This window comes from Rousettus aegyptiacus, unplaced genomic scaffold, assembly GCF_014176215.1.
Source record: "Rousettus aegyptiacus isolate mRouAeg1 unplaced genomic scaffold, mRouAeg1.p scaffold_m13_p_15, whole genome shotgun sequence".
Lineage (NCBI taxonomy): Eukaryota > Metazoa > Chordata > Mammalia > Chiroptera > Pteropodidae > Rousettus > Rousettus aegyptiacus.
The window spans coordinates 25,711,950-25,737,056 of record NW_023416290.1 but is presented as its reverse complement, the minus strand read 5'-3'; the positions used below and the strand labels follow the sequence as shown (position 1 = coordinate 25,737,056).

At 32.9% G+C, this 25,107-nt stretch overlaps 1 protein-coding gene and 1 pseudogene across 1 annotated transcript in view; one reads left to right on the top strand and one right to left on the bottom strand.

The window, feature by feature from the left end:
• The window catches only part of SLC26A7 (solute carrier family 26 member 7), a 113,479-nt gene that overhangs the window by 59,096 nt on the left and 29,276 nt on the right, over positions 1–25,107 (bottom strand). Inside the window, exons 4-5 of the mRNA XM_016147812.2 lie at positions 17,107–17,271; positions 1,677–1,829 (exon numbers count right to left, since the gene is read on the bottom strand). Coding sequence (XP_016003298.2) covers positions 1,677–1,829; positions 17,107–17,271 — 318 coding nt within the window. The remainder of the gene's footprint in view (positions 1–1,676; positions 1,830–17,106; positions 17,272–25,107) is intronic.
• On the top strand, positions 23,264–23,379 carry LOC118612057 (annotated as a pseudogene).

Here is a 25,107-nt window from a genome sequence, read left to right as displayed (position 1 = left end):
ATAATTTGTATTCTCCTTAAATATTTTAAAATTTTGAGCTTTTGCTGTTTCTTGATATAAAATATACTCTATGAAGTCTCAGGTGCTCTATACTCCATTATATGATTATGACATAGAATATATGGCAGGCAAGATCACATGTTCTCTTCTTGTATTCCTAATCACCTTTAAATGTATGTTAAACCAGTTCAGCCTTTGTGTTACCAACCACACCACCCTAATGCTTTCCACCATTTTCACAGTCCCTTTTCATTCTTCTGATAATTATAATTGGTACTAGATATTTCAAATGGTTATGTTATCAGCTTAATGTCAACTTACAACTGTTTATATACTATACATTTTTGTTAAAAAAGAGACATATCAATTATCTAAAGTATGAAATTTATAATATTCATAGCTGGGAAAAGAGTATGGCAAAATCACACTAACAAAATAAGAAATATTCTAATAATTAATGCCCAATATTATATTATAAGTTTTTCTGCTCTCTGCAGTGATATTTAACTGGATTTGCAGAGATTCATAAAACATTAAATAGATTTAAAAAGCAAAATACACTTGAGGATTTTTTAAAAAGATAACAAAACATTACAGGTAATACTGTTAAAATTTATAAATATTGTGATATAATAGTATTTTCTAAATGAGGTAGTAGTTAAAAATTCAGGTTATTAGGTTAGAAGTATTAATATATTTAAAAATTCCTAAGCCAATTAATATATTTAATTGCTAATAATTTCCATAAAATATTTATATGAGGTCAGAAAATATTGTGAGCTCTAAAAGAAGATGTACTATAGCCACAAGATACCTGATCCTTATTGAAAATGGAAAAAGGCCATTTATCTTAGTTCTATAGAAATGAGTCATAGCCCTTGAGACAGATTTTAATGTGCTACTCAGATATTTCAATAAGTGAAATTATTTAGATACAACTTGTCATATGCATGAATAACCCAAAGACCATTAAAAAAAACTAAAACAAATTAATGATAATTAATTTAATAAACTATGGTTGTATTAACATTTCCTTTTCAACTTAATGCCTTTAGCTAAATGTTCCCAGTAGAGGCTCTTAAAATTTTTTAATGTATTTGTAATGACATTAATTTTAGGAGCAAAGTATAATTTGTTGTTTTGCCAGGTACAACAAAAAAATATCTTAGATAGCCAGCCCTGGCCAGTTGAAAATCATGAGTAGCTTTTCAATAAAGCAAAATTAGGTCAGTAAAAGAAGTGTTAATAAATCTACCAATCATTAGTGGAATTTATAAATTGATAATATTTCTATACATATCCTACAGATCCCACATCAATAGAATTTAGTATCACTTTTTATTACTTTAAGGAAAATCATTGACAGAGATCTTTTGAGTTTCATCCTCATCCTTATTCAAATCTTAAGCTATATGTTCTCTTATTTATGTAAAAAATTATGAGAATATAGAGAAATGTTGTGTAAATTGAAAACATGTGTGCCTTCTTTTTAAAATTATTAACTCAAAATGATTCCTATTCTTAAATTAATATATAGCCACACAAATTAGCCCTATTTTAATGAGAAACAGAACTGGTTGTGGGTTACTGTAGACAATGTAGCAAACCTCTGCAGGTATCCCCAACAACTGGAAAACATTATAGGATGGAATGCTAGATGTTGATTTTATACTTACCAAAATTAAATCGACAGGAAGGACAACTTTAATTTTCCTTTTAAACTGTTCATTCAACTCTTTAACCAGAACAAGCACAACAATGCTCAGCAAGGATAAGAGCAGTGCTTCCAGTCTAACAGACTTGATGTTTTCAAAGACATATGCATAAATCTACAGTGATGAGAAAAAAATATAAACAAAATTCAAGGTCATCTACAATATAATAAAATTGAAATCTGGCCTCAAATGAACTCGATGATGTCTTACAAAACATCTTAATGGTTGTAGGGTAGAAAGGTGGAGTGTAGAATGGTGATCTGTGCACAGCTCTAATTCATTTTCATATACTAAATTCCTTTGCCATTGATTCTTCCATCAAACCCAGGGATTGTTCCTTTATGCATAAGGGCACTGCTAGAGAGAATTACTTTTCTCCTTCCCAGCCACTTCAATGGGCAAAGATGCTAAAATTCATTAATGACATGTAAATTCATCATTAAGTACACTGAGGGAACTATAGGCAACCTTGAACCTCACTACTCTCCCTCAAACCCCAAAATCAAACATATATATGTACAAGCCACACACAATAGAGTTAAGTGCTTGTGTTTGGCTGATATCAGATATTTAACTTAATGTTAAATATTACTATATTCTCAGTCATCCAGTATTTTATTCATTTATTGCCACATACTTTACACCAAACATTCAGTTAAAGGTCTACAACAGTGGGCAATTTAGTTAAGTCTTAGTATTCATGGAGCTTATAGTCTAGTGTATAAATTGATAATTAAAGTAAAATTAGTGCAGTATGATGTTATAGAGCACCTGAAGTACATGTGTCTTAGAGATGTTAGTAGTCAGGAAAGACTTGCCCAAAGATGATTAACAGGAATTAGCCAGGTTGTGGATTGTAGAAGAATAAGGATAAGGATTCTGGGGGAAATGTGTTGTATAAAATGCACATTCTAAAATTTCGAGCATAGAATGTGAAGAATGTATAACTTCCTAAAAATACTTTAAAAGTAAGCAAGTCTATTTGAAATTAGGCTTATGTCAAAAAGTTTGTTTGTAACTAAGAAGAAGATAGTGTACATTGATATTGATATATGACACTCAATCTTGGTAACTTGGTAACTTTTCTGACTTGGCAGAAAAGATAAATGTGGGAGTGATGTCAAAGAAAAGAATAAATTGAAAGCCCTTTTTAAATCTGAAAACCCATATACATGTATTTAACCAAGCACCAATAATATTTTGGTCAACAACTTAAGATCTAGTTCATAATTATATAAACATATGATCTACTCACATAAAAAAAATAGGGTGATAGATTTTTAAAGAACCTTTTATTGAGTGTCAAAGGGGGAAAAATAATAATTAGCCTAAATCCAATCTTATGTCCACAGGACAGTCATAAAAAGAACAAACTGGAATTTTATTGTCTAGAAATAAACACAAGACTACTAAAATTTATATATAATATTAAATGCACAAGAGATTTTGGAAGAGAATAATATATGTGGGTTTATACTACTATAAATATGATACCAACATGACATGTAGAAAATATATAAGAAAAATTAAAAACAAACAAAAGCCCAGAAACATAAAACAGTTGTGTTGTAGAAAAAATTATCCAGAAGATTATGTTTGAAAATAATTAAGCCAAATAAAAGAAATTCTAGATGAACAGGGGTTAAATATAAAAAAATTGAATTCAGAAAATGTAGACATTAAAATGGGCAGAAAATATAAACTATTAACAAAAAAAGTTATAAATGGTCAATACAATGAACGAAGAGCTTAACCGCACTGGCAAAGAATTGTAAATTCAAACAATAATCTTTTGGTGATCTGATAAAATGTATCAAAAGTTTTTGAAACATTTTATCCTTTGCCTCAAGAGCCCCACTTCAAGAAAATTAAGCTCTGAACATAGTTAAATTTATGTGACAAGACCTTGTTACAAGGCTATTGACTGAAGCATTGTTTAAAATAGCAAAAAAAGAAATTGAAACCACTTATATTTAATAGTAGAACAATAATGGAACTGGTTCAATTCACTAGGTTACATATGCGCTAGAAGCAACTACATCCATTAAACACACGACTTTAAATAATTCCTATATTTATTGACACAGAATGGTGTTCCTGTTATGATGTTAAGTGGGAAAAAAAACCAAGTTTTAAATAACTAGATATGGTTTGTTACTGTTATGGGCTGAATTGCTCCTCCCACACAAAATGTTTATGTTAGAGTGCTAATCCCCTGTATTTCAGAATGGATACAGGGCTTTAAAAAGGTAATTAAAGTAAAATGAGGTCATATATGTTGGCTCTAATCGAATATAACCAGTATCCTTACAAAAAGAGATTGGGATACACACATGCCTGCACGCATAGGAAAGACTGAGAAGGTAACCATCTGCAAGCTAAGGAAAGAAATCGCAGAAGAAATAAAACCTGCTAACCTCGATCTTGGACTTTTAACCTCCAAGACAATGAGAAATATATTTCTATTTTTAAGGCACCTAGTTGTTTCTATTTGTTATGGCAGCCATAGAAAATTAATACTGATATCATTTTAGTGAAATAAAATTTCATACTTTAAATATCTATGGATATATCTGGAATACTAATAACTGTGTAAGGAGATGTTTGTGCTTATTTGTATCTTTTATATTCTCTCTTATGAAGGCACATCATTCGTATAATTTTAAAGGTTTTAAAAAGGTCTTAACTGCTTATCTTCAACCTCTCCTCCTCTTGGACATGCTAAATCTGATTTTTATAACCACATTTCTAATTGGCCACAGTAGATTTCTCAAGTCTAGTTTCAAGAAATAAAAAGTAGTTTTACTTTAGCTCACAGACAGTTCTTATAGCAGTCCAGCTTGTTGGCGTTCTTTGCCTTCTCTTTGTAGGGTATCAAATATAATTTGACCACAACTAAAAATATTGGGTCAAAAGAACTTATGTAGACTACGTTTCTAAGCATCTCTTAAAATTCTACTCAGTAGGTTTCCAAATCAAAGAACTCAATACATCTGGTCCAGAGATTAGGACTATACTTGGTGCATCAGGCTATCCAAGCATGAGTTCTATACATTTAATGTTATTATTAACACTAATTCTTTCAAACAAAGTGTACTTAGTTTAAAAGAAGCCTCCCTGGGTGAAAAGGATCAACATAATGTAGGGAATCCTTTTGTCATCATAGTTATAACAACAGCAAACAATTAGATACATCAAGGAACACATTAGGGGTCAGATAGCTTTATTTGTTATCTTTTTTTCAGTATTCTATTTTATTCCACACCATTATTTGGAAAGAAAATTAGATACTATGATATTATATTTATCCAAGATGCAGATGATATTTTTCCTCCATATCTCTTTATGTTGTGAATAATAATTGTTCACAGAATTCTAACACTGCAATAGTAATTAAAAATCTATAAATAAGAGTAGATCTTACCCTGGATAATCAGAATGACAAGGAGAGGAAGGATACAAATTCTTCTTCTCTCACTATCAATACTTGGGCTATGTGATATTAAAAGGAATTTTAGTCATCATTTATTCATGCACTCAACATGTTTATGGTAGTTCTATTATGTGCAGTGCATTGAGCTAAATATTAAAGCTGTTTTTGCAGTAAATTTTAAATAATTAAATTTTGATATAGCCTATGTGATCCAAAAAATCAGATTTTTAATAACTCTACCTTTATAAAAATAAAGCAAAATCAAAACTAAAAAAGCTCATACGCAGCACTTATTTTAACAATTTCTGGGGCCATACCCATTCTATAGTTTCTCATTGTATAACTGTTACTGAAGTTCTAAACAAAGCCTTGCATAGAAACACTTGTGCATAATGAAAAATATAATTGTATAAATTCTGTTCAACTTAATGAAGTAAAGAAAATTATTTTAAATGCTTAGAAATATTAATAAATGTTAAAAACTAATAAGACTTTCTACTCAATAGTCAATTAACCAGAAAATTCTATTAAAATAACTCTTTACCAGCATTCTGGTTGCTCTAGGTTTTGCTATAATGAAATCTCCCTGAGAGAAAAAATATTTTAACAGTATAATGATGTTATGACAATTATTCAATAGAAATGAGTATATTTCTGGATTATCTATAAAGGAACCATCTAGAATATTTCAATATATATATTTTATGCCAAAAAGAACATGCAGATCCTTTAGTGTCATTACTTACCATTCCTGTGCTGCTGTTGTATTAATAATCTGTCATAAATAAGTTTTTATTTCACTATAGGAACAACAGAATGATAGTACAATCAGAAAAATTTAATAAATCTGTCAGTATGCTATTTTATAGTTGGTATAAAGTACTAATCTGCAATCTACAAGTCTTAATTTCCAATATATGAGTTTGAATCAGTTATTAACCACAAAACCAGGAATATCTCCAGAAAAAAGTGATAACACTTCATACATACTTACTACCATGTTTTCCAACTATGGTCTGAAAACACTTTGGACATAATCTATGCACAGATATATAGCTAAAATCCAATGACAAATACTCTTACAAGAGACAGAAGTTGAGAAGTTGTGAACAAAGAGAGGAAGTCCATGAAGAGACAGGCAGAGTTTTATGTGATGTAGACATGAGCCAGAGAATGCCTGGAACTGCCAGAAGTCTGAAGAGACAAGGAAGGATTCTTCCACCAGAACTTCAGAGGGAGCACGGCACTGCTGACACTGTGATTTTGGACTTCTGGCTTCCAGAAATCTGAGAGTACATTTCTGTGCGTTAAATCACCAGATTAGTGGTAACTCGCTACAGTATCCACTAATACAATTACCAAGTCAAATGCATCTCACTTCTGAGACAACTCAAAAAACATATTATGAACTCAACTGTGTTCCCCTAAAATTCATATGTTGAAGCCCTAATCATTAGTACCTCATAATGTGACTTAATTTGTAGATAGGGCCTTTAAAGAAGTAAGTAAGTTAAAATGAAGCCATTAAAGTGGGTCTTAATCTAATTTGACTGGTATCCTTATATAAAGAAGTTATTAAGGTATACAAGGAGACACCAGGGATGTGTATGCACAGAGGTATTATCACGTGAAGAAGCAGGGTGGTGGTGAAGAGACAAGGTGAGGAGAATGGCTTCAGAGAATACTAACACAGCTGGTGTTAGTATTTGACTTCCAGTCTCCAACACTATAAGAAAATATATATTTCTGTTGCTTAAACCTCCTGGTCTATGATAGTTTGTTATGGCAACCATAACAAACTAATACAGAGGGCAAAGGGGACTTAGAACTTTTGCCTTTGGAATTATAAATATATGCCCTAGTAAACTTCCTCCTCTTTGAAAACCCAAAATGAAACTAAATAGAAAGCTTTTAGTAACAGTTACTAAATGATTAGTACTATTAAAAGAGATAGCCAACTAATTATCTATCACAGATAAATAGGCATGATGGACAACTATGATAAGGATTTCCACTAAAGTGCCTAATAAAGGCAATATTTATAAGACACTTGTCAGAACCAGAAAAGGCCTTAGAAATCAATTACACGTTCATGGCATATATACAGTCCAAGTCCCAAAAGACTAACTATTTAGCTTGTAAGTGACAGAGTCAAGACTGACACAGGTTCTCTGAACCCTAAACCAACACACTCACCATTTTACCAATGCTTTATTCCTTCTTCTCTTCATTCAATACAGCAAATAATTTTTCAAATTTCTCTTGTGTTTCCTTTGTCCTTGGGAGATAGAGGGGAGATGCTATGTCTTTGAAGGTGCATGCAGTCTATGATTTTGGTTGTTAGTGGTAAGATTCAATGGTACCTTGCTTCTTCTCAGGCAAACAAGCTCTCCTCACCCCTGGCTATGTGCTTTCAACAACAGCAGCAGAGATCATGTCAGTAGAAGAGAAGCAATAAAGTCTTTCAATTTGATTCTAAAATCTGTGAGTACAGGAACTGTGATCATTTTTCTTAACAGATACACCTTTGGCAAAAGTTTACTTGTATCTATATAACGCATTCACTCAGCTCCTCTCCACCCTGAACAGAGAGGAATTTTCATATTTTCCCTACCTCAGTAGATGGGGTAAGGAATACTGAGGTAGAAAGAATGGGTTAGACTGTTTAGACTTCATCATTTTCTAGAAGAGTGGAGGAACTAACTTTTCCAGGCAGTATGCTAACCATCTTATATGCAATGAGACATTTAATTTTTTGATTAATACAAGGTGAGCATTGTTTTCTCTTCACTCAATCACATATTTGATTTCCACCTCTAAGCATATCTAGATGCCTAGATTCATAGATTCCTAATCAGGGATCCTGAAAGCTATCTCTGACCCTTCCAAAATCAATGTTGGTACAAGTTTTCACTTTTCCTAAGAATTGTATCTCTCCTCTAAACTTTGCCTACATATCTTGATATCATTAAATGTTTTAGAATGGATATTGTTAAGATCAAGCTTCCCAAGTCCCTCTACTTCCTCAAGTAGTACAGACAAATAGAAAAATGAAAAAAAAAATATTAAGTTGAAATCTCAACCCCAGGTTGGGTTTTCTTGAGTACAAACAAAAAACCCAAAGTAAGAAAAAAATACAACATTCTATTATTTTTACATCCTTATATGCAAATTTCTGATCCATAGCTGCTTATCGCACTGAGAATAAATTCATTCACTATTGCTTTAAGGAATAAATTAACTCTCCTATCAAAATATAATCTAGAGAAAATATGGTAAGTTAAATGACTAGAGACAATATGGGTACACAAAACACACTTGGACCAACTACACAACCAAGTGTTCCAAAACTCAGGTGGCATCCAGCCATCCCCTGTTTAACTTGAATTATTTGAACACTGGATTTTGTCATGATGCATTTTTTCAGTGAATTGTGGGAGATGGAGAGAGTTTAGCCCAAAATGGTTGAATTGAAAAAATACTTGTCCTCATTTAGTATTTCAAAGTAACCTTTGTTACAAATTTCTACATAATTGTTCTGTATCAAAATTAAACCTGCCACATTATCTATTCTGAGTTACTGATTGAATCAGGCTGCAGATTCCTTTTATTTTCTGTTCAATTTATGCTGTCCATATTTCAGGGTATATTAAACACCCCTATAATTCACAATACAAACTGAACACCAAGGAGCTCCAGGAGAATCTGAGCAAACACTACCCAAAACTGTCACTAACACTGACAGGGACTGACACTGATGTTAGCGAGCATAATCGAATATCTATAAGGGTAAAAAAAAGGCATTAATGAGGCTTCATATAAAGCAGGGATCCAAGAGGCTTAGATGCCACTAACTGGAAATCGAAAGAAAAATGCCTTCTTTGCAACAGGCTAAAGACAGATCTTTATATAATAAATCTTCTTTCTGAGGAAAAAAAAATTCAGAATGAACTTCCATTAATGTCCAGATGGAGAAATAGTCCATTAAACACCATGAACAACCAAGATGACAAGGTATCTGAGAAAGAAAGAGAAAAACTCCACAAAATAAGCTTAAAGACATAGAAATGTGTGACTTAAATGACAGAATTCAGGATGGTACTTCTGAAAAAACTCAGGGAGGTCTGAAAAAAATCCTATCAACAATTTCAGAAATTAAAAAATTAGATCAACAGAATGAGTTTTTAGGAAGGAGATTGAAACCCTCACAAAGAACCAAATAGATCTTCTGGAGATGAAGAACACACTGAAAGATATGAAAAATTAAATAGCAAGCTTAGGAAATAAAGTTAACCAAATGGAGAAAATGATCAGTGGTATTGAAGACAAAAATCTAGAAAAAAAATCAGAAGGAAGAAGAGAGAAACCAAAGAATAAAAAATGATGAAAGAAGAGTACAAGATTTAGCTGATATCATCAGAAAAGGAAATATAAGAATTATGAGCATTGTTAAAGTGCAGGAAAAGGAGTAGGGAATAGAAAGCATTTTCAGACAAATAGTTGATGAGAATTTCCCAAATCTAAAGAATGAGCTGGAGCTTGAAATTCAAGAAATCAATAGAACACTCAATTATATCAATCCAAAAAGGTCTTTTCCAAGACATAGTGTATTAAAATTATTAAAAATCAATGGCAAAGAAAGAATTCTCAGAGCAGCCAGGAAAAGGAAGATGGTAACCTATAAAGGAAAACCCATTAGATTATCCTCAGACTTCTCAGCACAAACCTTACAAGCCAGAAATACTGGAATCAAATATTCAAACTATTAAATGAAAGGAACTACTGTCCAAGAATAATGTATCCAGCTAAGCTCTCCTTTAGATATGAAAGGGCAATAAAGAACTATCTAGAAAAACAAAAATTCAAGGAATTCTTCAATACAAGGTCTGCCTTACAGGAAATACTGAAAGCGTTCAGATCTCCTAAAACAAAATGGAAAAAAAATATATATATAACTATAAGTAAGGTGACTAGCAGAACAGGGCATTATAAGCTTAAACAAAAGAAGATATTTGCTGTAGCAATATAGTAATGAACATTCAGCAAACAATGACAGAAAAGGGGAGGATTTGAAGATCCAAATTCACAAAGGGGAATGGAGAAAAGGCACAAGCAGAAGAAAATGGACTACTATGTATGTATGTATGTATGTATGTGCGTGTGTATGTGTGTATGTCTAACTATCCTCTACATATCTGTAATGGTAACCACACACCAAAGATTCAAAAATAAAGTATATAACTTAAAACAAAGCCCAAAGGGAAAATCCAGAAAACTCACCAAAATAAAAAAAATAAACAGATACACAGGGACAAGGAAACAATGGAAACACCAAGCTACCAGAAAACAAAAGATATAATATCTATAGGAAAACCTCATATTTAAATAATCACCCTAAATGTAAATGGATTGAACTTACCAATAAAAAGTCACAGAGTTAATGAAAACTAAAACCTAACCATATACTGCCTCCCAGAGACACATCTTAGTTCCAAAGACAAATATAGACTCAAAGTGAAACGGTGGAAAATCATATTTCAAGCAAATAGCATTCAGAGAAACGCAGGAGTAGCAATACTATTGGACGAAATAGACGTCAAAATTAAAAAAGATAAAGAAAGATACTAAGGAACACTTCATAATGATAAAGGGAGTCATACATCAAAAAGACATAACACTTATTATATTTATGCTTCCAATCAGTGTCGGGAGCCATTAAGAGACACTGAAGAAGTCACGTAGCTGATAGCCATGAAGCAGCTGCTGCTGCTGAGACTGCTTAAACAAAGGTTCTAGGAAGCAGGGTGTGGAGTTAAACATTACTGACCCTGGAGGGGAGGTTTGCCTCCTAAAGAAATCTTAAGAAAGTGGAATGTTTTACAGCCCAGAAAAGAATAGGAACTTATGTAAATGTCAGCATTCCTATGGTAATGTACATTGTGCTTTGCCATTGTACTCTGTACCTTACTATTGTTCCCTGTGCTTTACTATATTGTACCCTGTGCTTTGCTATTGTATCCAAAAATTTATATAAAGGAGGAGCTAAATAAAGACGGGGCTGCAGCAGTGACTGTGTGCCCTCCCGAAGCGCTTTCCTATCTTCTTCTTTTTTCTTAGGCTTTACCCCCTCTTTCAGGTACTGATCGACTTTAGCCAGCTGGCTCCAGCAAATCAGACAGCTTAGAAATATATAAAACAATTATTAACAGAACAAAAGGGAAAAACAGACCAAAACACTATCCACTGTCAGTTACAAACAGATCATCCAAACAGAATATCAGTAAGGAAATAACATCCTTAAATGATATGTTAGATCAACTGGACCTATTTGACATCCCCAAACAGCTTCTTATACATTCTTATCTAGTGCACATGGAACAGTCTCAAGCATTGACCACATACTGGGACGCAGAGATAGCTTAAACAAATATAAGAGGATTAATATTATACCAACTATATTCTCTGATCATAATGCCTTGAAGCTAGAGATCAACTATAAAAAGTAAAAGGAAAGAACAAAAACATGGAGATTAAACAACATGCTACTGAAGAATGACTGAGTCAGAGAAGAAATAAAAAGAGAAATCAAGAGACACATAGAAACGAATAATAATGATAGTACAATATATAAAATCTTCTGGGACATGGCAAAAGCAGTAATATGAGGAATGTTCATATCATTACAGGCCTATTTCCAAAAACAAGAATGAGCCCAAATAAACAACCTAATGTTTCACCTTAAAAAAACTAGAAAAAGATGAACGAATGAAACCCGAAGTCAGAAAAATGAAAGAAATGATCAAAACTAAAGCAGGATTAAATGAAATTGAAAACAAACAAAAAAAATAGAAAAAAATAAATGCAACAAAGAACAAAGAGCTGTTTCTTTGAGAAGGTTAATAAAATTGACAAACCCCTGGCTAGATTTACTAAAAAAAAAAAAAAAAAAAAAAGAAGGGACACAAATAAACAAATCAAGGATGAAAGAAGAGAAGTTACGACAGACACTGCAGAAATACAAAGGATCATGCAAGAATACTATGAAAAAGTACATAACACCAAATTTAATAACCTAGAAGAAATGAACAAGTACTTAGAAAGATACAACCTTCCTAGACTGAATCAAGGAGAACTGGAAAATCTAAATACATCAGTCAGCAGTACGGAAATTAAAACAATTATCAAAATACCTCCCAAAAAGTACTTAGAAAAATGCAATTTTTCTTCCTAGACTGAATCAAAAAGATCTAAAAATCTAAATAAACTGATCAGCAGTATGGAAATTGAAACAATCATCAAAAACCTACCAAAAAGTAAAAGTCCAGGACCAGATGGCTTCACCAGTGAATACTACCAAACTTTCAAAGGAGATTTAATACCTAATTTCCTCAAACTCTTCCAAAAAGTCAAAGAGGAGGCAATACTTCCCAACTCACTTTATGAGGACAATATTACTCTGATACCAAAACCTGATAAAGATAACACAGACAAAAAAAAATAAAGAAAGAAAATAAAGGTCAAAACTCCTAAATAAGATACTATTGAACTGAATACAGCAACATATCAAAAAGATTATACACCACAATCAAGTGGGCTTCATCTCAGAGGCACAAGGATGTTTCAACATATGCAAATTGATTAATGTGATACTCAACATAAACAATTTTAAAAATAAGAATCTTATGATCATATTAATACATGAAGGAAAACTTTTGATGAGATACAGCATCCATTTATGATTAAAACAGTTAATAAAATTGGTATAGAAGGAAAGTATCTAAACATAATAAAGGCTATATATGACAAACCCTCAGCCAACATTATACTTAATTGTGAAAATCTAGAAAATTTTTCTCTAAGATCAGGAACAAGACAAGGTAGTCCACTATTGCCACTCTTATTTAATATAACATTGGAGGTCCTAGCAAGTGTACCTAAACAGGAAATGAAGAATTCCAACTGTCACTATTTGCAGATAACATGGTTCTCTTTAAAGAAAACCCTAAAGACTCCACAAGAACACTACTAGAAACAATAGCAAATATAGTAAAGTTTTTGGATACAAAATCAATGTTCAAAAATCCATAGCATTCCTGTACTCTAATAATGAGGTGTCAATAGAAGAAGTGGAAAAAATAATTTTTTTAAATTGCAACAAAAAGAATAAAATACCTAGGAATTAATTTAGCAAAACATGCGAAGGACCTATATAATGAAAACTATAAAACCCTCTTAAAAGAAATCAAAGAAAATGCAAAGAAATGAAATGATATTCTGTGTCCTTGGATTGGAAGAATCAACATAAGCTAAAATTCTTATTACCTAAAGCATTATACAGATTTAATGCAATCCCCATCAAAATCTCATCAGCATTTTTTAAAGAAATAGAACAAAAATCAGATTTGTATGGAAGCACAAAAGACCTTGAATTGCCAAAGCCATTGTTACAGTAATCTGAGTGGCAAACATAATATGATTTCGTGTGTGTGTGTGTGTGTGTGTGTGTGTGTGTGTGATATAAGAATATAAGAATTTAAAAGTTGTATTTCTCCCTGTTGCTACTGTTACAGTGGTCTGTGTGTGTGTAACCCAGATAATGCAAACCCAAGAAAAAAAGGCTTTAGCTACCAGAAGTGTGTAAGATAAACAGACACCCGGGTGCCTGGCTGATAAGACACCGAAGACGTCATCATAGAGTATAAATTGAAAGGGACTATAATGCAGACTTAGAGAGCGTGCTCCCTATCCTCCCAGGACTACGTTCCTCTGTCTCTTGGTTCCTGACTGCTCTGCTTTGAAGAGGCCTCCGCTGATCGACCATAGCAGATCAATAGCATCCAAGCCAGGATTGACCAGTCACAGCTTAATACATGTCTTGTCTCCGCCAGCACCTCCGGGTGGTCTATTAGGACTGAAATCCATCAGGATCTGGTATGATTAAACTTGTGTAATGCTCTGGCAACTATTTGTGTGTGTGTGTTGTCTTTGCTTAGCTGGTTTCTCACTGGGCTCATTATATATACATACATATCTTAAACGAGGTGCTCTCTGACACTCGTACTGGCTTGGTTTTAGGGAGCAAGTTGAGCCATCTGTGCACACGTCCACGGAGAAGTTGGACAGCCACCCTGAGAAAAAAGAAACAGGCTAATGGCATCACACTGCCTGACTTCAAATTATAGTACAAAACGAGAGTAATCCAAATGGCATGGTATTGGCAGAAAAGCAGACACTAAGACCAGTAGAACAGAATCAAGAGTCCAGAAGTAAAACCATGTTTGTATGGGCAAATAATTTTTGACAAAAAAAGTCAAAAATATACAGTAGAGAAAGGAAACCCTGTTCAATAAATGATGCTGGAAAAACTGGAAAATCACTTGCAAAAGAATAAAACTAGATTGTCGTCTATCACCATACATCAAAAATTAACTCAAAAAGAATTAAGGACCTGAATAAAAGACCTGAAACAATAAGTTGCAGAGAAAAAAACATAGGAACTAAACTCATGGGTCTTGGATTTAAAGAGGATTTTATGAACTTGATCCCAAAGACAAGGAAGGTAAAAGCAAAAATAAATGGATGGAACTACATCAAACTGAAAAACTCCTGCTCAGCAAAAGAATCTGTCAACAAAGTAAAGAGACAACCATCTGAATTGGAAAACTTATTTGCAAGCAATGCCTCCGATAAGGTCCTAATATCCAAAATATACTCATAAAACTCAATAACAACAACAATAAAAACAATCCAATTAAAAAATGGTCTGAGGACCTGAACAGACACTTCTCCCTAGAAGACATAAGAATGACCAAGAAACATGTGAACAGATGCTCAAGGTTGCTAGTTATTAGAGAATCGCAAAACAAAAACAAAATGAGGTACCATCTCACACCTATTAGAATAGCTATTATCAACAAGATAAGTAATAACAAGTGTTGGAGAGGATGTGGAGAAAAAGGAACCCTTATACATTGCTGTTGGGACTGCAAATTGGTACAACCACTATGGAAAACAATATAAAGGTTCCTCTAAAAACTAAGAATTGATCTACCATATGATCCCATAATCCTTCTAGTAGGTGTATTGAAACCAATATTGAAAAGACATTTGCACACCAGTGTTCACAACAGCATTATTCACAGTGGCCAGGACATGGAAGCATGTAAAGTGTCCTATGATAGATAATTGGCTAAAGAAGCTGTGGCACATACATACAATGGAATAGTCCCCAGCCACAAAAAAAAAAAAAAAAAAAAGAAATACTGCCATTTGCGACAACATGGATTAACCACGAGATAATCATGCTAAGCAAAATAAGCCAGACAGAAAAAATTGAAAATCACTTGAGATCACTTGTATATGAAATATGATCCTAAAAGCAATACACAAAGAGGACAAATAAACAGAGACTCATGGACATGGACAATAGACTAATGATTACCGGGGGTGGGGGGTGATAATGGGAGAGGTAGATGGGTAAAACGGGTCAAATATGCATTGACAGAAAGAAATCTAACTATGGGTGGTCAATGCACAATGTAATGGATATATGTATACCTCATTGTTGAATTATACTCCTGAAAGTTATTGGATTTGTTAACAAATGTCACCGTAATAAAAAAAAAAAAAGGAAAAAATAATTGGTGACGCAGATAATAACATACAAATAACAAGAATCTTCGTAGGGCTGTGGATAATGGTGAAATAACACAAACCAAGTCAATATCAGACATTAGATAGCAAATTATTGTACTTCCATATATTAAGCTAATATTCAACCATTAAAATCAAGAAAATTAAGGATAGAAATATTCTTATTATAAAACATTAATATTATTTATATACATTGTATATAAATGTTATGTACGCAATGCAGTATATAGTATCACATTGTAGGAGATCCTGTTTTGAAAAACAGCAGACACAAGTAAGCTTTAAAAACAGAGCATAAGTTAGGAAAATTTAAATCAATAAAGCAAATACCTATCTGTAAGTTGTCTCTCTCTCAGTATCAGGAGGAAAAGGATGACACTAAATCACAAGAGACTCTCATCAGTGGAGAAGGCAACAACTTAAATTCGCATAACACACATACCCTTGTTTATTGTACTTTTCCTGGTCACCTTTCCATAATTTACCTACCCCAAATCCTTCTTCCTTTGTTTTAGGTAAAGATGTTATATAAGCCCAAATTCTAGCCACCTCCTTTGAGTTACTTATCCTTTAGTTTCTCTTATGTATATATAAGATAAATACGGTAATAAAGCTGTTTTATTTTATGTTTGTTTTTCTCTTGTTAATCTGTTTTTTGTTACAGGCATCATAGCTGAGAACCTACAAGCATAGAAGAAAAATGTTTTCCCTTCTCTATAAAATAAAATTACATAGTATAAAGTTTGGTTAATTAACAAGGCATAGTTTTCTTATAAATCTTCAATAACAGTGACTTCCTGAGCAGTCCGAGATTTTAGGACAGCTTCAAAGAGAGACCAATGACAATAGACTATTATGAGGATAACATGGTGAAACTAGTCACAGGTTCCTCTCTCAGGTTCAAGCAACTTTTAATAACTGATTTCTACTGGGGCTCCAAACATCAATTTTGATCTATACCAGGGTTCACAATATTGAAAAGATGTGGTCAAGTGCATAGTTGTTAAACTCAGCCACAATCACAGAAGATGGCTTCCATTAGAAGTTGGCAACGTATCTGACTCACAAAAAAATTCAAGTTATTTTTTTCTAAGCATGTCCGAATTAATATCATATTCAATTTTTATAAAGAATTACTTACAAAATTATTAGATATTGCTCATTAAACTATTTTAATAACCTAAGAAATTATATTTAAACCCAAGTTGTTTTAATATAGTAATATCTCAGTATTATAATTAGCCAAATTTTACTTTGTAAAATACACACCCAAAATAAATGAACAAAGACATATGGAAAACTTACGTAAAAGAATCCAAATGGTCCAGATATATAGGGCATTTTCATTCCCAAGAGACACTTGATTTGCGAAGTCACAACGTGTGTGGCAGCCCCAGTTGTCATCGCACTGATCACAGGCTCTGTAAGCAGAAATGTAGCACTGCCCAGTTGTAGCACAAAGATGGCCACCTAAGAGGACAAAGGAAAATGAAATTTTCGAAGGTTCCTAGAGGGATTAATATCTGACACATTTTTATTTTTCACTTCACACCGACATAGAGAGAACTGATGTGAAATGGGTTTCTAAAATTTCACGTATTTAATATCTTGAGTTTTCTTGAGAACATCAGCAGATTTCAACACTAGTTGTTATTAGATACAATATAAGTGCTTTAATTAAAATTAACGTGTAATTTTTTTTAAATATTGACTTTTTTTTTCTTCTCCTAATCATGCATGTTACCAAAAAAAGGGAGTGTGATGGAAATATGCTTAAATCAGTTAATATATTGGGCTCTGTGGGAAAAAATCAAATTTGCATGATCATATCTGTAATTTTAAAAAAATCAAAAGGACATGATTTACTACTTTACACCTACTAAGCTTAAAACCTCAAAAACATTGAGAATAAAAAGCCATTTTTTTAGTTTCTCCCAGGTTTTGAGAAGAGGAAACACTGTTTTGACTAAAGATTCTAAAGGGCCAATATTAATAAGATGATATTAGGACTTATTTGTATACTGAGAAGAGCAAAAGACAAAGATAGGTTAAAAGGATATGTCTTAAGAAATACAAGAATCAGTAGAAAAATCAAACATTTCCTTGTTATGACTGTATAAACTCAATCATAGGAACTGTAAAAAATAAAGTTTAATATTTTTAAATTAACATTTAATTACATTCATGAGTATCCACACTGGAAAAAGGACATAAAATTGGTCATGCATTAATTATAATACTTAAGTTAGGTCTTAAAATTCTTGTTGGAAAATAAGATTAATTATTAAGGAAATCAGAGGAAAGAATAGCAATGAGATTTCCTCTTATCGAGAGGTCACAGTGATAAAAATGAAAAGTAAAAGTGCTGTCTGGTACCATTACAGACTAAATTGCAAAATATATAATTTCTATGATGTGCATTGCTCCTTCACCACAAGTAATAATGCTCTGAATTCATATTAGAATGGAGTATCCTGGGTTCAAATCTGAAAACTTAAGTTCTGATCCTAACTCCAACACATCTAGCTTTGTGACTACAGAAAACTTATTGAAATTTTCTGAGACTCATCATCATCTACAAATCATAAGTGATTTCTGTGCTATCTTACAGAACTGTTATAAATTAAATGTGAAATAATATATGAAAGAGCTTTGAAACTTGTAAAATGTGCAACATATGTAATGCACTAGGAACATCATGAGGAGTCATAAATATTTACCCAGTATGCAAAAACGACGACCAGCTTTGAAAATGTAGAAAAGGCCATACCACATTTTCCAATTCTGGAAAACTTGAAAGAATTCATCAGTGCAGAAAGAAATGGATTTGAATAGTTTGCAGTTTAGTAGCCTCCTTTTATTCAGTATGTAATAAAGAAAATAATGTGGATTGCCAATGGAGAAATTAGGCAATCTATTTCTGTTAGCACAGGCAGCCAAAATAGCAACTTCTGTTACTAGGATTTTTTTTTCAGAAACTGTGCTGTTTTGTCAAAGTAGAAATGTCCTGAGAGAAATGCCCAATCAATAAATGGTATAGATACAAATGGAAAACACTGATCTTCTTGGCAACTCTTGATTCATATAGTCTGTTGATTTTCATCCTTAATAATCAGTTAAGAAAAATATCGAACCAATTTTTCCCAACTATATCTCTATTTGTTAGTTCATGTCAATTTATACATTAATTCTTACTGACCATGAGGATAAAATTAACATGTTACCAAGTACGATGCACACCAGAGAGGTGGAATTTAATTTCAGCTAAATACAGCATACAAACAATCCAAATCTTTGAGTTGTGAAACCTGTTTCTTAAAGGGAATTTTATGCATACATGGAATGTTGGAAAGTTCTCATCTGTATGCCAAATAATCTTATCTTTATTTTGAGAAGCAAATTTTTGGGAATTTTTCTATAGACCATCACCATTTTACCTTCTGCTTTTGTTTCCTAAATTCTAGCACTTACATAGAGGGGTTAATGATTTGTCATGCCTGAGAAAAGAAGTTCACCTAACCTGAAGTGAGTCACCAACACTTTCAGCTAACCACTATCTTCTAATAGCAGCTTTATGTCATTTCTACAACCAGAAATGTTACAAATGGAAGGGACCAGGAAAAGGGTAATCAGGGTTGGGGAAGAGAGTTAAATTGTTCATAACAATAGGAGAAAACTGAGTGCTACATAAGCATATACCAGAAAAGGTTCTGTATTACCAGAGGGCTTGGGAGGGGAAAAAATGTTAAATGGAAACCTATGAAGTTACCTGCCATAGAATTCAGAATATAAAAACCTCTTCCATATTATTCAGTGATTAAAAGGAATGAGCTATCAAGCCATGCAAAGACATGGATGAATCTGAAAAAGCTACATACTGCATGATTCCATTCTATAGACAAAATTATAGTTAGTAAGCAGATCGGTAGTTGCCAGGGGCTTGGGAGTGAGAGAATGTGTAATAGGTGAAACATAGGAAAATTTTTAGGATGGTAAAACTATTCTTGTGACACTGTAATAGTGGTTACAGGATACTGTACATTTGCCAAAAACCAAAGATCTTTACAACACAAGAGTAAACCTTAATACGAGTGTATTAAAAAAATTGGAGGTCAGGTGATCCTAAATGAAATGCAGAATATGACAATGAATCTGACAACAAGAACTGTGTTTACTCTCTCTGTAAGTTTTGCCTGTTCCAAAGTTTCATTTAAATAAAATCATGTAATACATAGATTTTTCAGACTAGCTAAATGTATGAAACAACCTGGGTGGCAAAAAATATGCCAATATAAATAATTTTGGAAGTAAGTCTGTAAAACTAAAGAAATATTGTACACTAGTTGATAAAGTTATTTCCATGGAGGTAGTGGTTAACAATTCTGAAACCACTATATATATATATATATATATATATATATATATATATATATATATATACACTGAAATTGAAAAATTAAATAAATGGATGATGGATGGTGGGAGCTAGGTTTCTCACTACTGACGAAGTTACAGACTCTCCAATATTGGTAGGTTACAGACAAGCAAGGGGAGAAGGCTAGAATGATCCATGTGGTAATGGATTAGAGTTAGAGACATCAGTAGAAACTCACATTTAGCTTAATATAGATGAAGATAGATACATATAGAAATCTATATAGATAGAATGTAGGCAAGAGAACTAAAATGTTAAATCAACCTATATTCAGAGACTCCATTATGCTCATCAGCCCTACAGCCAGACCAGGAGGAAACTTGCAGAACGAAGGAAGACTTTGCTTGGATTGCTAATAAACCTTTCCCCACACTGTGAAGGAAAAAACAGTCTTTAATGGTGCCCTACACACACACAAAAATAATTCATTCCCTATATCTAAAATCATGGGGAACCTATGGTTCAGAGGCTGAGAATTGCCAGCAGACCTTTTATGCTACATATTCTTACCTTTTCTTCCTACATACTCATCCTTTCTCACTGTATGCCCATATCAAAGGAAAATGGGTAAACAAAGTCCTTAGACAGTAATTCCCGTGAATAAAACTAAGAATGATGTATAAACTGGATTCCCCAACACTCAGGGCTTTTTTCTCGCGTTGGCCTTTATCTTAGCTTTTTTATTTTTATTTTTTTGTCTTGGCTTTTTGTCTTTATTAATCTTTGCTTTTCCCCTTCTCTAATAAACATTCCTTTTGACTCTAATTTTGAGTGTGTCTGAATTCTTTATTATGCTAAGCCAAGAACTCTTTGTGCAGGGCTTGAGTTCCCTCACTTGGGGGAATTTACACTGTCCTGCATCATGTTTACACACATGGGTTAATATACACACATATATTCCCTTGCTCTATCAGTTGAAATAGACTAGAAACAACACTCCAGCACTAATGAGAACACCTGGTGCCCAGACCTTGATTTCTAATACCATTCTCCAATAAGAGGAACTGGGAACAGCTGACTCTAGGTCTCGGGCAGGAAATATACACTATAAGCCTGGATCATTTTGTAATGCCATAAAGAAAGGAAATGCTTCAAAAACAAACAAATGGGAGTATGTCAAGGAGGGACACAGAGGCCAATTGAAAGAGCTCCCAATGGCCAAAGCTAGAAAAATTTGAGAAACAACATTAATAAAGTACTATTAGATTATAACCCAAAGGATAAAATAAATACCCTACCATCCATACTGATAAAAAAAATGATTAAATTTTTAAAAATGAAAGTTTGAAAAATCCTGTATAGAATTCCAATAATTTAGTAGGTACTCCCCACTCCTTTTCTTAACTCCTCAATTAGTATAACTCCCACCTCTTAAGTGTAGGCAGTGCATATTCTTTTTTCTAAAGAATACAGTATAAAAAAGGGGGGTGGAAGGAAATAGAGTAAATTCACATTAAAGAAACCTGATAAACACTAGTCCAGCCAGGTGATCAAGGATATTATCAACAGTGATCAGTTATGTTTATAGTCTATGCTCTTGATATCATGTGATGAGAATGCCACTCTACCACTCTAGTCTCCTACCTAAAAATACATAACCCCAGTCTAATCATGAAAAAAAAAAAAAAACATATGAAACAAATTCCAACTGAAGGACATTCTACAGAAGACCAGATCAATGGTCCTCAAAACTGTCAAGATCATCAAAAATAAGAAAAGTTTTAGAAAATTTCACACTTAAGAGCAGTTTAAAGGGAGACAGGCCAAAAAAAGAAACGTAATGTGGTGTACAGGATGCGATCCTGAAATAGAAAAAAGAACATTAGGTAAAAATTAAAACAATCTGAATATAGCATACAAACTTAATTAATAGCAATATATCTATCTGTCTCATTAATTGTGACTAATGTATCATATTAATGGAAAATGTTAATAATAGGGAAAACTGGAGATGTGGGGGATGTGTGTGACAACTCTATGTATTATCTTTGGAACTTTACTGCAAATCTAAAATTATTATAAAACAAAAATGTGTGTAGAAGAAAGAAAGAAAGAAAGAAAGAAAGAAAGAAAGAAAGAAAGAAAGAAAGAAAGGAAGGAAGGAAGGAAGGAAGGAAGGAAGGAAGGAAGGAAGGAAGGAAGGAAGGAAGGAAGGAAGGAAAGAGAAAATCTCCTCTACATCTCTCATACTCCCATAGAATCATCAGGTAAGGCTACATTTTTCCCAATATGTGTGCATGAAAAGTTCCTGAGTTCTGCCTACATGGGCACAGAGGAAAAGAAAGGCTCTCTATAAGAAGCTCTGGAGAGTTGGGTTTCAGAGATATGATGTGTATGCAAATAACCATAACAAGACAAGTATGCATACATATAAAAGAGAGAGGAAAACATGTCATATTTCAGAGAGAGAAGAAAACACTACTGAATAAGAGTAAAATTGTGCCTTGACACTTAAGGAGGAATCCAAGAGAGTGAAATTATTAGAAAGCATTCTAGAAAGAGGAAAGATTATAAGCATAAAGCAGGACATCAAAAGACATGTTCAAAGGACACAGGGTTGCTAGTTTAAAAGGAGCACAAGTAGCCAGAAAATTGTAATAGAAAATAAGCAAAACATTTTGAAATCAGAATATAGAGCATCTTAAAAGTAGTAAAAAGGGAGTTTTGTAGGAGTGACATCACTCTTACATGTATTTATTAAACACCTAATTTTGTCAAGAAGTATGATGTACACTGGTTTATAAATCAGAGATGTGTTTTGGTAGGATTAATGTGATGATAGAATGTAGCTAAAGGAATAAGCCCCTAAACCAGAAACATGAGGGACAGAGACACAGAGATGAGCCAAGTGTTTTATTGTTTCATGTCTTAAATTCAGGTCCTTAATCCATTTTTAGTTAATTTTGGTGTGTGGTGATAGACAACAGTCTAGTTTCATTGCTTTGCAGTGAAAAGGCTTTCCTTTCTCTACTGTATGATTTCATTTTCTTTTTTTGAAAATATTTTGCCCATATAAATATGGGTTTAATCACTTTTCAGCCTTTTGACCAAGATCCAGTGTAGTATCTGTTCTTATCAGTTTAATAAATATGAGTTTACTTCTGGACTCTTGATTCTGTTCCACTGGTCCATGTGTATGTTTTGCTGCTAATACCATGCCATTTTGATTATTGTCACCTTTATAGTATAATTTGAGGTCGGAAAGAGTGTTGCCTCCAGCCTCATTCTTTTTTCTCAGAATGGCTTTGGCAATTCGAGGTCTTCTGTGCTTCCATACAAATCTGATGATTTTTTGTTCTTTTCTTTAAACCTGCTGATGGCATTTCGATGGGGATTGCATTAAATCTGTATAATGCTTTAGGTAGTAAGGTCATTTTAACTATGTTAATTCTTCTAATCCAAGAACATGAAATATCTTTCCATTTCTTTGTATCTTCTTCAATTTCTTTCAGGAAGATCTTATAGTTTTAATTATATAGGTCCTTCACTTGTTTTGTTAGATTTATTCCTAGGTATTTTATTCTTTTCATTCAATTGCAATAGGAATTATTTTTTTCCCACTTTTTCTGACACTTCATTTTTAGAGTATAGGAATGCTATGGATTTTTGAATGTTGATTTTGTATCCAGAAACTTTACTGAATTTGCTTATTGTTTCTACTATTGTTCTTGTGGAGTCTTTAGGGTTCTCTACATAGAGAACCATGTCATCCTCAAATAGTGACAGTTTGACTTTGTTTCCTATTTGGATGCCTTTTTTTCTCTTGCCTGTTTGCACTCACTAGGACCTCCAACGTTATATTGAATAACAGTGGCGATAGTGGACAGCCTTACCTCGTTCCTAATCTTAGAGGAAAAGTTTTTAGTTTTTCACCATTAAGTATAATGTTGGCTGAGGGTTTGTCATATACGGCCTTTATTATGTTAAGGTACTTTCCTTCTATGCCGATTTTGTTAAGTGTTTTGATTGTAAATGTATGCTGTATCTTGTCGAAGGCTTTTTCTCCATCTATTGATATGAGCATATGAGTCTTATTTCTAAATTTCTTTATGTGGTGTAGCACATGAATCGATTTGCATATGTCAAATCATCCCTATGCCTCTGGGATAAAAGCCACTTGATTGCGGTGTATATCATTTTAATATGTTTCTGTATTTGGTTCGCTAGTATCCTATTTAGGATTTTTGCATCTGTGTTAATGAGAGATATTTGTCTGTAGTTCTCTTTTCTTGTGTTATCCTTATCAGGTTTTGATAACAGGGTAATATTGGCCTCATAAAATGAGTTGGGAAGTACATCTTCCTCTTGATTTTTTTGAAACAGTTTGAGGAGAATAAGTATTAAATCTTCTTTGAATGTTTTGTAGAATTCACTGGTAAAGCCATCTGGTCCTGGACTTTTACTTTTTGGTAGGTTTTTGATGATTGTTTCAATTTTCATACTGCTAATTGATCTATTTAGATTTTCCAGTTCTTCTTGATTTGGTCTAGGAAGTTTATATTTTTCTAAATACTGGTCCATTTCTCCTAGATTATTAAATTTGGTGTTATATACTTTTTCATATTATTCTTATATGATTATTTGTATGTCTGCAGTGTCTGTTGTAATTTCCTGTCTTTCATTTCTGATATTATTTATTTGTGTCTTTTCTCTTATTTTTCAGTGAGTCTAGCCAGGGATTTGCCGATTTTATTAACTTTTTCGAAGAACCAGCTCTTTGTTGCATTTATTTTTTATATTATTTTTTGTTTATTTTCAATTTTATATATTACTGCTCTAATTTTGATTATTTCTTTCCTTCTGCTGACTTTAGGCTCCATTTGTTCTTCTTTTTCTAGTTTTTTTTTTTTTTTGATAAAGCATTAGGTTGT